The 18,024-nt window shown below is 39.2% G+C and overlaps 1 protein-coding gene across 2 annotated transcripts in view; it reads left to right on the forward strand.

Moving 5' to 3' along the window:
* Positions 1–18,024, forward strand: part of RPGRIP1L (RPGRIP1 like) — a 98,967-nt gene that overhangs the window by 36,927 nt on the left and 44,016 nt on the right. For both annotated transcript variants that reach the window (XM_004584117.4, XM_058674537.1), the window contains exons 11-16: positions 4,324–4,430; positions 4,692–4,742; positions 5,454–5,633; positions 6,538–6,655; positions 11,471–11,923; positions 15,896–16,047. In XM_004584117.4, the coding sequence (XP_004584174.3) occupies positions 4,324–4,430; positions 4,692–4,742; positions 5,454–5,633; positions 6,538–6,655; positions 11,471–11,923; positions 15,896–16,047 (1,061 nt within the window). The remainder of the gene's footprint in view (positions 1–4,323; positions 4,431–4,691; positions 4,743–5,453; positions 5,634–6,537; positions 6,656–11,470; positions 11,924–15,895; positions 16,048–18,024) is intronic.

Consider the following 18,024-nt stretch of genomic DNA (forward strand, 5'->3'; position numbering starts at 1 on the left):
AAATGTAATATGACTCAGTAAAAATAAAAATTATGTTTTCAGTTAGTACTCATATATTCCTTTAGATCATAATGCCATATTTCATTGACTAAAAGAAATGTTATTTTTTCACATGTTAGCATCTCTAAAAATAGGATCATCCTGCACGTGACAGCATTTTAAAATTGAAGTTCGACATTTTTTGTATTTTAATGTCTTCAGTTGGGACTTAGAGTCAATCTAGTCTTTTTTTAAGATTTATTTTATTTTTATTGCAAAATCAGATATTCAGAGAGAGGGAGAGACAGAGAAGAAGATCTTCCATCTGTTGATTCAGTCCCCAAGCAGTCGCAAAGGCTGGAGCTGAGCCGATTCAAAGCCAGGAGCCCGGACAGAACCTCTTCCTGGTCTCCCACACAGGTGCAGGGTCCCAATGCTATGGGCCGTCCTCACCTGCTTTCCCAGGCCACAGGCAGGGAGCTGGATGGGAAGCGAGGCTGTGGGGACTAGAATTGGTGCCCATATATGGGATCCCAGCACATGCAAGGCAAGAACTTTAGCCACCAGGCTACCGTGCCACGCCCTCAATCTAATCTTAATTTCAGTGAAATGCGTCAGTACTGTGTTCCCTTATCAAATGATTTAATTTGATGACAGACTGTTTATGTGTTTCTTGTCTAGAAATTTTTAAGTGATATAAAATAGCGATATATTTCCTCACCTGGTGGTTATTTAAACATTGTAATGCCAGAAATGTATATGGTTTCTGGTTTTAATATGCAGTACTGATTTGCTAACACTTAGTACTTGCTCAGAAAATTCTTGTCACTGATGGAAGTACTCTCCTCTGCCAGTAAAGTTAGGGTATTCATTTTTCAAGGAAAAAGAAAGGAAATAAGCCTTTTTTCTTTCTATACTCTCTGTATTCCCTTAGGTGTCAACAGTCCCCAAACTGTTTTTCTGAATTGCTCTCTGGACAGAAACTCTTCTTAAGGGAACGAAATATGGGGATTTTTGTTTGCATCGGTGTGGTCATGAAACTTTTTTTGAGTTATTTGTTAAGTATTATGATTACCAATGTATTAATGACTAGTTTACCTATTCCGTTACTTATCTCTCTATTGCTTTCTCTCTTTTTTTTTCTACTGGTTCTTATATCTTGAGGGGATTTTTAAAAATAATTTATGTACATTGTGGTAAAAGACAAGTTAGGAAACAGAAACATTCCAGAAACCACCCATTCCCACAGCTCTCAAGGTCATCCCAACTGGTGTTTCCACATGTATAGATACTGTTTTGTAATGTGCCTTTTTATTTATGATACTGGGATCAGTCATTGAGCGTAACTGTAAATCTGTATCATCATCGCTCATAACGCCTGTGACAGTTTCCCAGTGTGGGATGTAACTGATTACTTAGCAATCTCCTGATGAATCTCTAAGTAGCTTCAGTTTTGAGTACTATGAGCAGTATCTTTCTACACATCCATGCATTTGTTTTCTAAGGAAAAACTACTAGAACCGAATCTTTTATTTTCTAAATGCAACCTATTTTCTAGTCATTTTATGCCGAGATACCTCAAATTTACAAGTTCGGTACATGAAGTTTCTGTTTTTATGTAATAATAATAATAAAGTTACAATAGGTTATAAGAAAAATATCATAACCTTAAACAGTTTTTTCCCCTAGAGAAAAATCGAAATCATCTATTTAAAGGAATCTTTTAATATTTAGAAAGTTCCTTTTCACATTGCAGCTTTTGAAACTGTTTAATTTTGCTTTGAAGTCTCTTCACACATTCACCTTTTCATGTCTCAAGTGTTTTTTGCCAGAAGAGATTTCCCTGGCTCCTTGTAGTCATTCATCTAACTGGCAAATTATTTTTAGAGAAGACTCACCTCTTTATTCAAGGTACAAATTAGTTTCAGATTGTGTGAATATGTAGAGGAAGGATATGTAAATGCAGTTTGCATTTGGCTAATGCTTAAATTAACTGCATGTGTTTAAGGGCTTGCTTTTGAAAGTTCCTTTCTATCTTTAGCTGAAATGCATAATTCAGCATAGTGCATATGGTTATATTGATCACAGCTGAAGACATTAGCACAAAGGCACTCTGAAAATTGTTTAGTTGAATTGTTCTCTGCACCCTGCTTATTAATAGTGTGCTGGAAGAACATCATTTTAAAAGAGTGAAATGTTATCTCACTCGAATAAAATGCTGTATAGCCTAACCTGCTTTTTGTCAAATCATAAGGTAAGGAGGTTAATGTTCATCTTGTACAACGTGCTCTGATTTTTCATATTACAATTCAGCAAGTCTGTTTCCTCTTTGAGCTAAAATGTTTCTTTACTTTTTGAAGACCCAGGAGTTACATCCCCCAATAAACATTTGGAGAAAAGAAAGATAATAGTTGATAGTTCTACATAAAATTAAATGGAAGCAAGGTTACGGGGACTCAATAGTTTTTGCACTGATAAGACCCTTGTTTTTAAAAATGTGTGTGGATACATAGTTGTTGTAGCAAAAGAAATCAATAAAGGGCAGAAACATGTAAACAAGTTTATTTATGCTTAATAGCATATCATTCTCAGGAACCATGCTCCGGAAAAACTGGAAGAGCAGTAAATAGAAATAGAGCATAAAATACTGATCAAAGTATAATGTGTCTGGATTAAGCTGGAGTAGTCATGTTCTTTACACTTCACTTCATGCTTAGAACCCCTAAAAGCTGCTCTATTCAGTTAATGAAATTATCCAGCTCTGTCTCAGTTACCTTTGCTTTTCCATCCTTCTGACCAAATCCACCTACTTTGTATTTCGTCATCATTCAGTATGGATATTATTTAACCTAACCAGCTATAAAATAAAGAGCCCTGGATTTTGATTCTATAATAAAGTTTTATGAGAATTCATATGTTATTAATCCCAGTTTTTCATTTACAAACAAGTGTCTGAGTTTTAACCTTCAGCATTTCCAGATATTGTTCACATCTGGAAATTCTTTTAGTTCACTAGATGTGAGCAGTATATCCTGCAGGGTAGCCTTGTAAACTTCTATCAATAAGATAAAAATGTATTTGTGTGTGTGTGTGATAATAAGTGTCTCTGTAAACCAAATGGTCACAAATCCATTTTTTTTTTTTTTTTACTTTTTAGACCTTTTGGAAATCTGTGACATTAAAACATACAAATTCATTACATTCTTTTTAAACATTTTACTTTTTTAACTTCAATTTAGCACTTTTACTTTATGTAGTGATTATAGCTTGTGAACACAAAACCTCATAAGTCAGAAATACTCTGACATAAAATGCAGTCACTGTGCAAATGAATTCATGAAAGAATTCCTGGCAGATGTGTGGATTTTTTTTTTTTTAAGAAAAGGAAACAAAAATGTACAATTTAAATCAAAGACTTGAAGTGACTGCAGATACTGGGGATGTCCGGGTTGCGACTTAGTCAGCAGTGGGTTCAGTGGGTTCTAGTGAAGGCTGCACCCAAGAACGGGGGACCAAAGAGAGCAGTAGGTTTGGTAGCTGATTGTTATGTACCTTTTAGCAGAATTCAGCATGTCTCATCCAAGGTGTGAAAAATTAGGCCCTGTGAATCTCCTGCCTTCTGTACACGTGGTTTTATACTCCTGCTTGTGAGTCATGCTAATTACTGCCTAGGCAGACCTGTTCCATATACATTCTTTAAGAACCGCTATACTTTCCTATCCTACTGACGAATGGCTTGAACTCAGTGAAGAAACACACACACACACACACACACACACACACATGCGATTAGCTTCAGTACAACATTTCACCAGTGGAGAATCCCACTTCTCCCACCATAACAAGATTTATTGGAGGTGTGGCTGATCAAATCATGGATTTAGCATTTATCAGAGCTCTCATCTTGTTTTAATAAGGAAGACTTTATGGGGGAAAAGAAAATGCAAAATCAATTAGAAAACTAAAAGACTAAAATTTTTCTTTGCATGCCTTTCAGGGCCCTTACTAAGTAAGTAGAAATCAAACATTTGGAAACATATTCTTAGGCATTTTAAATAGAATGTTTCTTTGAAGTCCCAGAGGCCACAATTTCCTTGTATTAATGCTGTGAACTTCAGTCTTGAGTTTTTGATAAGTTAGTGATTCATATGGTACACACATGATGGTATTCATTTGTTCCTCATTTCCCTGTTGCCTTTGTCTAGGGGATGGTTCAGTTTCCTCTCTGACCAAAACAGGACTAACCAAGTTTGGTGTGTAACAAAAATCTAATTCATTTAAAATGTGTGTGTTAGGCCTCATTGTCACTTAACCTTTCTAATTGTGTTGAATTTATTTTTTAAGACCAAAATGAAAAACTCATGCAGGAGAATAGACAATTACAGTTACAGTATCTGGAGCAGAAAGAAAAATTTGATGAACTTGAAAACCGCATGAAGTTTTACAATCAGGTGAATTATTTTCTTATTTAGGAAAAAACCAATTTTATTCATAGAGAAAACTTTATACTACAAAGCAAAAGAATAGCAGTATCTTGGTATGGTATCTGGTGGCTTATGTTTCATATTGTGAATATAGTGAGAATGTCTTTTACGTGGTTTATTAATTCAAGGTGTCAGGCAGCATATTTTTCATAGGGTTATTAACCTCATTGGTTGTGGTTGTACTTGCCTCTAATGCCTCAATGTGAGCTTTTACTTAATCTGTTGCAGGAGAGTGAAATTAATGTTGATGAACTGAGTGAAGCTCTCCTCTTTATAAAGGTAACTTTCTCAACTTCATGTCTGTGTATAACCATTTCAGTGTAATGATGTCATTTTATCTGTACCCTTCTGCTTGGAAAATAAATTATCTGTACATCTTCTGATATTTATAGGTACTTAATGCACATGTTTGTATGTATAAGGGTATGTGTATAAATAGGTGCACATATGTGTTGTGTCAGTTGACATAGCATATGCATGTTTCATAATACCAAAACTACATTAAAATAGAAATTTATTTAAAGCATTTTACTTAGATGTAATGAACATTTTGCTTATACCTGCCTCAGTATAAAACTGACCAACAATTTTCTTCCCCATAAGAACTTACTGGTTTTTTTTTTTTTGCTATCTTAAGTAAAATATTGAACTATAAATATAGTATGAAGATGTTTTCCAATTCTGGAATATCATATAAGAAAACCACAGGAAAATATTCTTTTTTCCCTTTAGATCACAGTGTAGATTTCAGTCAAATGAAGGAATAAATAAATTTAATTTTTATAACCTAACACAAAACATTGTCTTTTTTTTAAATTTCTCTGTAGTTGTACACTTGTCTATGCAGGCATATATTGTAGCACCTTATTCCTGATGGGAAACTGGAAGTACGGCTGTTTTTGATTATTGTTTTTTGCCATTATATATATTAATTCACACAATCACATTTTATAAATTCTTGTTTCATTAATAAACCATGTTTTATTTTAGGCTCAAAAAGAACAAAAAAATGGAGACCTTTCCTTTTTAGAGAGAGTAGACAATAAAAATAATAAAGATATAGAACGCTCCATGAGAGAATTACAAGCCACACATGCGGAAACAGTGCAAGAACTTGAGAAAACAAGAAAAATGCTGATTCTGCAACATAAAATTAATAAAGACTATCAGGTAATGTTAAATACTAAATTGAGAGGGTGGGGTTTCTATAAAATGTACTGTTAAATTACTTTTCAAAATATTTATTATTTATTTGAAAGGCAGAGTTACAGAGAGAGCAAGAGAGATGTCTTCCATTCACTGATTCACTCCCCAAATGACCGCAAGGACCAGGGCTGGACCAGGCCAAAGGCAGAAGCCAGGTGGATGCAGGGGCCCAACATCTTTTGTTTTTTTCCCAGATGCTTTAGCAGGAAGCTGGATTGGAAGTGGAACAGCTGGGACTCAAACCAGTGCAGACATGGGATGCCAACACTGCAGGCTGGTATCTGTTATCACACTCTACCACTTCCTGGAATTTAGCCTTTTAACAAGTTCTTAGAATAAAAAGTTTAGAAACAAATGTTTTGGGTGTCTCTCCCTCCTCTTTTTAGAGGCTCCCCACCTACTGGTTTTCTCTCTGGAGGTGTTTCCCCTTCCCTCTCCCTTCCTGCTTACCTGGTCCCTTCGCAAATAAACTTTTCTGTCAGCAAAAAAAAAAAAACAAAGAAGAAGAAACAAATGTTTTTTAAGTCCCTGATTTTAAGAATGAATAGTGGCCAATAGTTCATTCATGTTATTATTAATACATTCTACAAAAGAATTGTATTTTCCTGCCACAACCACATTATGTTAGTTTCTTCAGAATAAAAGCTTGCCACCCAAAGAAGAATCCAATGTTGAATTTAGTTTATTTCTGAATTGTGAACACATTTAAGGATACTTTTCTAAACTCTAAGCTGTTTGAGTTCTGGAAGCCACTATTTGTACTTCCAGATATCTCCAAAATCTAAAAAATGCTAAAAGCACAGTACCCTTTGAAAAATGAAAATGCAGTTAATCATAAATATTGGAACTTTTATCTCTTATTTTTTAGATGGAAGTTGAAGCAGTGACCCAAAAGATGGAAAATTTGCAGCAAGATTATGAGCTCAGATTGGAACAGTATGTTCATCTTCTTGATGTCAGAGCTTCACGCATCCAGAAGCTGGAAGGTACGTGATTCCTTGCCACAGTGACTGGAAGGGTGGATTTATAGCAGTGGGATATGTCATCTAAGTCTGCTCTCATCATGTCCTTTCACTTTTCCTGAGTCAAAATTACAAAAAAAAAAAGCAGAAGAAGACAGTTTTCCTTTATCATGTTCTATTACTCCAGAATGTTTATAAAACTTCTTCTTTCTTGATGCAGTACTGAAGGTTGAATTTCAAAGTACCAATGAGTAACTTGATACTTACTAAAATAAGTAAAATAAGTAAGTAAATAATGCCACCCTCTTTGGTATTTCTCTTCTGGGGAACCTGTATACCTCAGCCCACCAGGTCTGCGTTCTCTCTGCCAGGTTCGTTTTGCTCAGAACCAGTGTCCTCCATCATGTCATTGTTCTCGCTCTTTTCCCTGCCTAAACCCCCTTCCTACCTTGATTTCAAGGCATAGCTTTCCCTGCTGTCAAGTCTAACTCAGGACACAGGCTCCAGTTGCTATTAGCCATCCAGCCACCTGAAATGCCCTGGCAGGGATTTTCAGACTTCAGGAACTATGAAAATCACCCAAGGAACTTACTCAAAATGTAGCTTCCTAGACCTAATCCTAGCGGCCTGGAATCTGTGATTCCGCAGTGTGAGTTCTACAATGATAAGTACTTTGTCATTCTTTTTTTTTTTTTAAGATTTATTATTATTTTTATTGGAAAGTCAGATATACAGAGGAGGAGGAGAGAGAGAGGAAGATCCTCCATCCAATGATTCACTCCCCAAGTGAGCGCAACGGCCGGTGCTGCGCCAATCCGGAGCCAGGTGCCAGGAACTTCCTTCAGGTCTCCCACACGGGTGCTGGATCCCAAAGCATTGGGCCGTCCCCAACTGGCTTCCCAGGCCACAAGCAGGGAGCTGGATGGGAAGTGGGGCTGCCGGGACTAGAACCGGCGCCCACATGGGATCCTGGTGCGTCCAGGGCGAGGACTCCAGCCGCTAGGCCATGCTGCCGGGCCCTACTTTGTCATTCTTGAATATCTGCTGCTGTCTAGTGAGTGAGCTCTGTCTCCTACGTGAGCCAAGTCACAGCCAAGAGCCAGGATGTCTAGCCACGTCTCCTACGTGAGTGACGGGGCCCAGGTACCCAGGCTGTCTGCTGCTGTCTTCCCAGCTGTGTCATCAGGGAGCCGAAGCAGAATAGCCAGATCTCAAACTAGAACTCATATGGGACGCCAGAATCACAAGCAACTGTTTAACCTGCCGTAGCGTCATGCAGTGTGCCACAGTGCCAGCCCCAGAATTTTTGTAATTCATGTTAACTTAATAAGAAACCTGTTATACCTTCACATAAATTATAGTATTTTTAAAAAGACTGCATATTTTAAAAGATTCTGAAAGAGTGGCGTTTTAAATTTACGATTTTTTAATTGTTCAGAATTCTTGTGAATCATTTTAGGTTTGTGCTTAACAGAAAACAGCTGGATTTTTTAAAATCAGTTTCTGCATTTAATCTGTTGTGATATCACAAATCATTGTAAACTTGTAGGGAATAAAAATTAAAAGGGCAAGTAACATCTGAGTATCTTTTTTTTAGTATCCTCTTAAAGGCGCATTGACATCACAGACCCTCCCAACTGTTTTGTTTAGAGACCCTCACGGATGCCCATACTGCATTGCTTGATGTGGAAAGACCGAACATGTGACTAAGCAGGGCTTTCCAAAAGTCCGAGAGCAATGTGTACCTTTTATTGCAAGTAGTGCTCAGTAAAAAAACTCACCCATTCTTCCCATTACCTATAGCATAAACTCTGAAATGCAGTTCTGAGTTTATCATTCCCTGTCTTATAAAAAAAAATTCCGTTAGGGGCCAGTGTTGTGCCACAGCCAGGTTAAGCCATTGCCTGTGACTCTGTCATTCCACATTGGCACTTGCAGCTCCACTTCTGATCCATCTCCCAGCTTATGTGCCTGGGAAGGAGGCAGAAGGTAGCCTGAGTGCTTGGGCCCCCATCCTCATGGGGGACACCCGGAAAAAGCTGCAGCTTCTGGCTTCAGCCAGGGTTATTCCTGGGGGACTTTGGCCATTTGGAGAATGAACCAGAGGATGAGAGAGTCTCTCTCCTCCCTCTCTTCCTTGCTGTGTAATTCTGCCTTTCAAATCTCAGCAGCTCTCCACATTAATACGGTTTAATTTTTTTTTCTTTCCATCCCATCTCCAGTTTCTCTACCTTTACCAAGTCTGAGTTCCAAATAGAAGGATTCACATTTCAGTTTCTCAAACAGGGCATTTTTACTGGCCTCACTCACTGCCTGGAGTGCCTTCAGGGACTTTGACGTAGCAGTGAATTACAGCATCCTCAAAGGCTCCATGTCTGCTGTGAAGGCTCCTCCTATCTTGAGGCAGAAATAGGCATTCTCTCCTCAGTGTTTCATTGATACTTGCTATGATTTGAATATGTCCTAAAGTTCTTGTGTTGGAAACTGAATCTCAGTGAACCAGTACTGCGATGAGGCCTTGGACAGGGTGATGAGGTCACTTGGTGCTCCTGAGAGTGACTTCATTGTTGTGAGAACGGGTTTATTGTAAATGCCATTCGGTCCCCTCTTACTCTCCATTGTGCATCCTTTATTTCTGCTTCTTCTGCATCACGTGATGATGTCACAAGACGCCCCTTGTTGGATGTGGGCTTCTTAACCTTGGACTTCTCCATCTCCACAACTGTGAGAAACAGACCTGTTTCTTACCCACATTTACTTATTCTGCAAGGGCAGCACAAATAAGCTAAGACCCTACCTTCTGTGTGTCTTAGAAAGAAAATGTAACCGTCCATTTACTTGTTAGTATCTTATGCAACCCTTGAGGACTGTCAGTTCCAACTTCCCATCATTGCAGACCCTGGGGGCCATTGTGTTGGTCCCAGTAAACGGGATGCTGCTGTCTACATGAGGCATTTGGATTGAGTATTTGGAGATAACTCTTTTTTTTTTTTCATTTCTAATCATCAGAAAAAGGCAAATCAAGACTACAATGAAATGTGACTTCACCCCATTTAGAATAGCTACAATGGGGGCCATTGTGGCGGGTACAGCCACTGCCTGCAACATCCCATATAGGATGTTCTAGCTGCTGATCCAGCTGGCCCCCTGCTGATAGCTTGGGGAAAATAACAGGAGATGGCCCAACTATTTGGGCCTCTGACACCCATATGGGAGATCCAGATGGACCTTCTGGCTCCTGGCTTTGTCCCTGTCCAGTGTCGGTCACTGAGGCCACCTAGGGGAGGAGGTAGCAAATAAAAGATTTCTGCCTCTCTATGTAAATCTGAGTTTCTAAATAAATATTAAAACAGAAGAATGGCTACAATAAAAAATAGCAAATATTGGCAGAGATTTATCAATGAAAGTTATCACAGCAATTATAGAAAGTAGCATGGAAGCTCCTCAAAAAACTAAAAGCAGAACTATCATATGATTCATATGATACTGCTGAGTATACAAATGTATGCAAAGGAAGTCATCATGTCAAAGGGGCATCTACACGCCCATTGCAACATTATTCATAATAGACAAGGTGAAAATCAGCCAGGGTATTTATTCTGTGCATTAAAAAATTATAGTATATAAACACATTTAGCCATAAAAAAAAAAGAATTAAATTCTGTTATTTGTAGCAGCATGGGTGGAGCTGAAGGACGTTGTATTAAATGAAGTAAACCAGGCACAGAAAGATAAATAGCTCATGTGTAGAAGCTAAAACAAATTTATTTGATACAAGTAGCCAAAATGTAGAACGGAAGGACAGGTGTTTGACTTCGAAGTTAAGGTGTTCTTAACATGTAAGTCACAAATTGGAGTACCTGGGTTGATTCCTGCCTGCCACTCCCAGTTCCAGCTTTCTACTGCTGCAGAACCTGGGAGACGGCCATCATGAAATAAGTAATTGAATTTCATTCAGCAGGGGAAATTCTGATTACCCTGATTTGTTCATTACACAATATATGCATTTATTGTTATCATACTGTACCTCATAAGTGTGTATGACTATTATATGTCAGTAAAAAGCTATTTCTTAAATAGAAATACATATTTGATAGTATCAAACATCAACAGAGTATGGAATCACTTCTCAAAATAAGCTAAAAAGAAAAAAATCATAACATAAAACACCAGGAAACCATAAGAGAAAAAGAAACCCCTGAAGAGTCAGCAGACTTTCACGACCTTCAATGCTGAACATCATATAGATAACCCTTTGAGTGCCAGCTGCTCTGTGAATGTGGCCAGGGAAATCAGTGGAAGATAATCCAAGTACTTAGACCCTTGCCCCCATGTGGGGGACCAGAATAAAGTCTGTGGCTCCTGGCTTTGGCCTGGCCCAGCCCTGACTGTTGAGGCCATTTGATGAGTGAGCCAGTGCTACACAATCTCAGTCTCCCTTTCTGTGTGTCCCTCTCTCTCTTTCAAACAAATCTGTTAAGAAAAAAAGGAACGAAGAACCAGAGAAGCACTTGGACCATCCTCTGATGCTTCCTCTGGATTGGAATTGTGAGGTATTGGGACTTCAACCAGTACTCCAGTATGGGATGGGAGTGGCCCAACCTCTGTGACACAGTACCTGTCCATGAAGTTGCAACTTTGCTGCTGTTTATTAAGTGATTTCAAAGCAATTGATGTCTGGATGGTAAAATATTATTTATGGAAAATGAATATAGTTATAAAATTTAAGATTGAGAGCATTCACTGAAGCCTTCAGACTCCTTACTAGTTTAAGAAACAGTTTGTATCTTCATAAAGCAGTATTTTAAAAATCTCTGTTAACTCTGCTTTCTCTTGCAGCCCAATTAAAGGATATTGCCTATGGCACTAAGCAATACAGATTTAAACCAGAAATCATGCCAGATGACTCTGTTGATGAATTTGATGAAACCATCCATCTAGAACGAGGAGAAAATCTATTTGAAATCCACATCAACAAAGTAACCTTTTCCTCTGAAGTTTTACAAGCGTCTGGAGACAAAGAGCCTGTGACTTTCTGTACCTATGCTTTCTATGATTTTGAGCTACAGACGACTCCTATAGTGCGAGGCCTTCACCCAGAATATAACTTCACTTCCCAGTACCTTGTTCATGTTAATGACTTATTTTTGCAATATGTTCAGAAGAATTCCATCACTCTTGAGGTCCACCAAGCTTACAGCACAGATTATGAAACAATTGCAGCGTGCCAACTGAGATTTCAAGAGATCCTGGAAAAAAATGGCAGGATATTTTGCACAGCAACTTTGGTGGGTAAGTACAATTTATTAGCTTCAGATGCGTGTCCATATAGTGTTCTGCATGAGTATCTTCTACCTTTTAGGTGCCCCTAGGTTAAGGACAGTATTGTCTGCCCACAGTTGACAACTGTTACAAATGCCATGACTGTTACTTTTTTAAAAATATGTAACTCCTGGTATTTGTTTACCATACTGATACTCATGTTTGATTAAATATTAATTACAGAATATTTATTCAATTTTTAAAGACCTTTCATGTTACCACTGTTACTATATACTAGGAATATAGTGATCAGTGGTAGGTGGAGAGGCGAAACTCTTGTCTACTTTGCCTTGTAGGGGAGAAAACAAACAATAAAACATATATACCTGTGTGTGTGTGTGACAGAGATAGAGAGAGTCAGACATGAAGAAAATGAAATGAGAGCCAGAGATTAAGGATTAAAGGGAGAAATGAATGGATGCTTGTTCAGATCAGAGCTTCGTTCAGGGACTGACATTGGTAAAGGTTTGAATGAAGAGCCAGGCCAGGATCTCAGCCAAGAATGGTCAGGCAGAGGAAATAACATGCCCAAAGTCCTGAAGGAGGAACAGACTTACCTGTTGGAGGAACAGCAAGGCGGCCAGCAGCTGGAGCAAGAGGTACCACGTCATATTAGGTGGTCTTATAGGTTATAATGAGTTTTGTTTTTGATAGGTGTTAGAAAAATCTGAATGCCCTGAAAAAAAAAATAGTCTAACTGGGGACGAGGGGAAAATAGGGCTAATGCATTGATTTGTGCAAAGATGATGGTGGCTTGGTAAAATGGCATTAAAAGTGGTCATGAGAAATGGTCATATTCAGTAAATATTAACTCTTTCAAATTTATAAGTTGAATGCTGGATAATGAAGGAATTAGAAAAGACATCAATTTCTGATGTGAGCAACTTGGAGAATAGTGCATCACCATTTGCCAAGATAGGAAAGACTAGGAAAGGAACAGATGTGAGAAATAAAAATCCATTCTGTACTGGTTAACATCGGCCTGCCTAATAGGCATGCAAGTGGTCTTATCGGAGGTAGCCAGTTGGCTGCAGTACCCTAAGGTCAGGGGTAGAGATTTAAAGTGTAAGTCATTAGCATGTTGAAGATACTTTATACTTTGGGCTTCAACAATATCACATAAAGACTGAATGTAGATAAAGAAAAGAAGGTGAGCAAGGGCTGAACCTTTGGAAACTCCAAAATTGAGGGTACGAGAAAAGATCCAGCAAAAGGAACAGAGGAGTGGCCAATGATGGGATGAAAACCAAGAGAATGTGATACTCCCAAGACTAATTTTTAAAAAAGAAAAAGAAAGGCTGAGTGGCAGAGAGAGAGCCCTGCCATCTGCTGGTTTACTCTGCCCAACACCTGCTTCCGGGGTTGCACTTGTGTTGAAGCCAGAAATCCCAGAACCCAAGTGAAGTCTTCTCTGTGGCTAACACTTATCCAATTACTTGAGCCACTACCGTTGCCTTCTGGGGTCTACAGTGGAGTAAAACTGGAGTCAGGAAACAGGGCCTGGAAACAAACCCAGGCATTCAGATTTTCTGATACAGGACAGCGCGATCTCAACCACCAGATCAAATGTCCGCTCCTCAAAAAATCGTTTTAAGGCAGAAGACCTGGGGCCAGTACAATAGCATGCCAGGCTCATTCTCAGCCTGCCGTGCCAAGATCGCATAAGGGTGGCAGTTCCAGCTGCTCCACTTCCAATCCAGCTTGCTGCTTGTAGCCTGGGTAAACAGTGGAGAATGACCCTGGGCCACCTCATGGGAGACTTGGAAGAAGCTGCCTCTTGGCATCAGATCAGCTCAGCTCTGGCCGTTCTCTCTCTTTCCCTCTCTCCCCCCTTTCCTTTCTCTCTCTATAACTGATTTTCAAATAAATAAATCTTTAATAAAGAAAGAAGAGGAGAAAGTATGCATCTAGGCAGAGACTTTTTTAGGATAAAGATTTATTATTGAAAGACAGAGAGAAGGAGCGATCTTCCATCTAACTAGTTCACTTCTCAGGTGGCCACAACATCCAAGGTTGGGCAAAGCTGAAACCAGGAGCCTGGAATTCGTTCCAGGTATCCAGGTATCCAGGTGAGTGGCAGGGACCAGGCACTTGAACCGTTACCCACTAGCTTTCCAGGTGCATTGACTGGAAGCTGGATCAGGAGCAGGCACTCTGATATGAGATGCCAGTGCCATAACCCAGCAACTTAACCCAGAGAGCCACAAGACAGCCCTGGGGAAGGGATTGCATAGGTAAGATAGTCACATGATTCAAGAATGAAAAAATAAATACCTGCCTCCCTCTTTTGTCCCACATCTACCCTGAAAGATGCATGTTCTTTTAAATATCTTCTATGCATGTACAAACAATGTGTGGGTAAATTAATAGTCTTGGAGCTTTTTAAAAATGGTGACAGGTAATAAATCATGTTTAAGTCCTGATAATGATCCATTAGCAAGAAAGAAATTGAGATAGCAGGAAGTGGTGAGGGGCCCAGTGCAATAGTGGCTAAAGTCCTCACCTTGAATGTGCCGGGATCCCATATGGGCTCCGGTTCTAATCCCAGCAGCCCTACTTCCAATCCAGCTCCCTGCTTGTGGCATGGGAAGGCAGTCAAGGACGGCCCAAAGCCTTGGGACCCTGCTCCCGCATGGGAGACCTGGAAGAGGCTCCTGGATCCCAGCTTCAAATTGGCTCAATTCCAGCCATTGTGGCCACTTTGGGAGTGAATCATCAGATGGAAGATCTTCCTTTCTGTTTCTCCTCCTCTCTGTGTATCTACCTTTCCAATAAAAATAAATAAATCTTTCTTTAAAAAGTAGTGGGAATTTTTTTAATAATATGGTGTCTTGAGAAAGGCTCATGCATAGACCAGTGTCAATTTGCTGTATCTTGAATGCTCATTATGTATTAATTCCTCTGGTTAGAATATACTGATGGGAACTGCAGTCCTTACCCTCAAGAAACTTTCAGTGTGGTAGCAAACAGGCACTCTGGAGCCCTGCTTGGTACACCCAAGCTCAGCGAAGAAAACATAAGGCTGTCATGTCTCTTGAGAGCCTTAAAAGTGGAAGTCTTCACAGAGGAAGTAAGATGAAGAGCTGCCTGGAATCAGAGGAGTGCCAAGGATGTGCAAGAGAAACACGTGGGGTTTTATTATGTACAGTATGCATGAGTAATTGAACACATGGGGACACGTTACTTAAAGTACAAGTGAATAGTTAAATGTGTGTGGATGTTTTGTATTTGGTACACATGAGAGATTGAACACACATGGAGGATATATTGTGATGAATATACACCAGGAGTTGAATATGTATGGATATGTTCTGTACAGTACGTGCGAGTGCATATGGGTATATTGCATACAGTACACGTGAGTAATTGGACACATGTGGATATCTTGTATATGGCCCATTGAGTAATTTTTCAAACACTGCCCAGTATATTGTGTACAGTGTATGTGAGTGTTTGGCATGGTTCTGATGGTTTCCCGTATACTAGTGCCACAGTAGAGAGATGGGAGAGTGCCAAATTTTCTTGAAGGCTGAATTCGAAGTTGGAATGTTGTATTTATAATTTTGAGGTTTTGTATGTAAATTACACTGAGTGTAACTTGTTTTTAAAGAGCACTGCAGCATCAAAAAGAATCTGTGGAAATATTTGCTTCAGTGTTTGAACTTTTATAGATCAGAAGTATGCAAATAGTGTGAATTAGAATGACTCAACCTCCTTTTGACATAGTTCTTTAATATTTCACATACAGTGAAACTAATATTTGAAAAATCACCATTTTCTTCCTCTGGTGTTTGCCAGTCATGTATCATGGATTGAAGTTATATAGTATAAAATCGATCCTCTTAATGCCTCTTGCCATTGATGTGGGTTCTTTTTCTTCCCACTGCTATGTATTTTCTTTTATGGTGCTGTTTTAACCATGGGTTATACATTGATTTGTAGGAACTAAAGGAAACATCCCAAATTTTGGCACAGTAGAATACTGGTTCCGATTAAGAGTTCCCATGGATCAAGCAATTCGACTTTATCGAGAACGAGCAAAGGCTTTGGGATACATAACATCAAATTTAAAAGGCCAAGATAAAATGCCGTTGGTAAGCATGTTTGGCTTTAAGGCCCTTCTCTGACATGGAAATTGTATAATGTTTCCTTTTATGTCATGCTTTAAACTGAAATTACTTTCTTTTACAATCATCAAGTTGCCTTTTTTTCTTTTTATTTCAAGTGGCTTTTAAAAACTTTTTATTGTTAAGTAATCATCGACTCAGAGGAAGTTGTAAAAATAGTGTAGAGAGTTGTCATGTGCCCTTTACCCAGTTTCTCCCAGTTGTAATGTCTTCCATGACTGTAGTACAGTCAAGACTGGACATTGACGTTGAGTCCAGTTAACTAGTACAGTTAACTAGGGTATATGCCTTATTCAAATCTTCTCAGCTTTCACCTGCACTCCTGTATTTCTGCAGCTTTATATATGTATATTCATAGAACCATCATAATAATTAAGATACAGAATTGTCCCACCAACCCAAAGGAACACCTTGTGCTGCTAAACAACATCCTTTGGTAAAATAAAATCGTATAACTACTATCGCATATCAAGAAACTTTCATTAACATCTTCTGTTAATGATATAAAGTTATTAAGCTGTCAGTTATTATCCCTCTTTTAAACTGTTTCCTCATGCTACGTTGCTAAAATGCAAAGTAGAATGCAAAATGAATATTCTGTTGCTGAGAGTTGTAACTTTAAATATAACTCCGCAGCAGCATTTCCCAAACTATGTTTCATGGAGATTATTTACTTATTTATTTATTAGTTGCAAAGTAGCTGTACAGAGAGAAGGAAAGACAAAGATCTTCCATCTGCTAGTTCACTCCCAGGTGGCCACAATGGCCAGAGCTGAACCAGTCCAGAGCCAGGATCCAAGAACTTCCTCTGGGTCCCCCACGTGGATGCATGGGCCCTAGGACTTGGGCCCCCCCCCTCCACTGCTTTCCCAGACCACAGTCAGGGAGCCGAATCAGAAATGGCTGCCAGAACGTGAACTAGCACCCACTGGGATGTCGGTGCTTGCAGGTGGAGGATTAGCCTGTTGAGTCACCACATGGACCTCTCATGGACTTTTTATGACCACATTTCCAAATGGATTGTGTGTTCTGGTGAAGGCAGAAAGCCCTGAATTAAACATAGGATTCTTCATATTAAGGCTTTTTGTATATAATGTGACTGAGCTGGGAGCATAAAATATGCAACTATGTTTAATATTGGGGTAGAATATTTAGAATATACTAGAAACATTGTGAATGTCTGTTCGTGTCATACTTATCTTTTTTCTCATGGAACTTCCTTCCACCCCATTGCATCACCGAGGTTAATGTTGGGTGATTCTGTTTTCTCCCACTCCCCACCCAATTTTAACTAGTGATTCAGGATTTTCCAGTTGACTGCAGTTCAGGATTAATCTGAGTCAGCCTTCTGAGATCAAGAGAAAGCAAAACTCACCATGCGGGGAGCTGTGGACAGCTATCTTTACTGTTAACCAGCGAAACATCGAAAATAAATCTGAAGAGAAAAAGCGAGTATGATAATGAGCAGACAGAGGAAAAATGGATACCGTATAGAGAACAAATTGCATTGGTTTTCCAATCCCACTGTCTTTTTAAGACCTTCCTGCATTTCTGCTGTAGTTACATGAAATATTCTTATAGCCTTATATCAAGTTCCCTTTCTGTTGTTTTTGCTAGATGAACTGAGTTCTTTAAATTCCACTTAAAGAACCATGTATGACTAGAGCCCAGCGCGGTAGCCTAGTGACTGAAGTCCTTGCCTTGCAAGCGTTGGGATCCCATATGGGGCCATTTTGTATCCCGGCTGCTGCACTTCCCTTCAGCTCCCTGCTTGTGGCCTGGGAAAGAAGTCAAGGATGCCCCCAAAACCCTGGACCCTGCACCCACGTGGGAGACCTGCAAGAAGCTGCTGGCTCCTGGCTTTCGATCAGCTCAATTCTGGCTATTTGGGCCACTTGGGGAGTGGAAGATCTTTGTCTCTCCTTCTTTCTTGTATAATCTGAC

The sequence above is a fragment of the Ochotona princeps genome, chromosome 16 (genome assembly GCF_030435755.1).
Source record: "Ochotona princeps isolate mOchPri1 chromosome 16, mOchPri1.hap1, whole genome shotgun sequence".
NCBI classification, from domain to species: Eukaryota; Metazoa; Chordata; class Mammalia; order Lagomorpha; family Ochotonidae; genus Ochotona; species Ochotona princeps.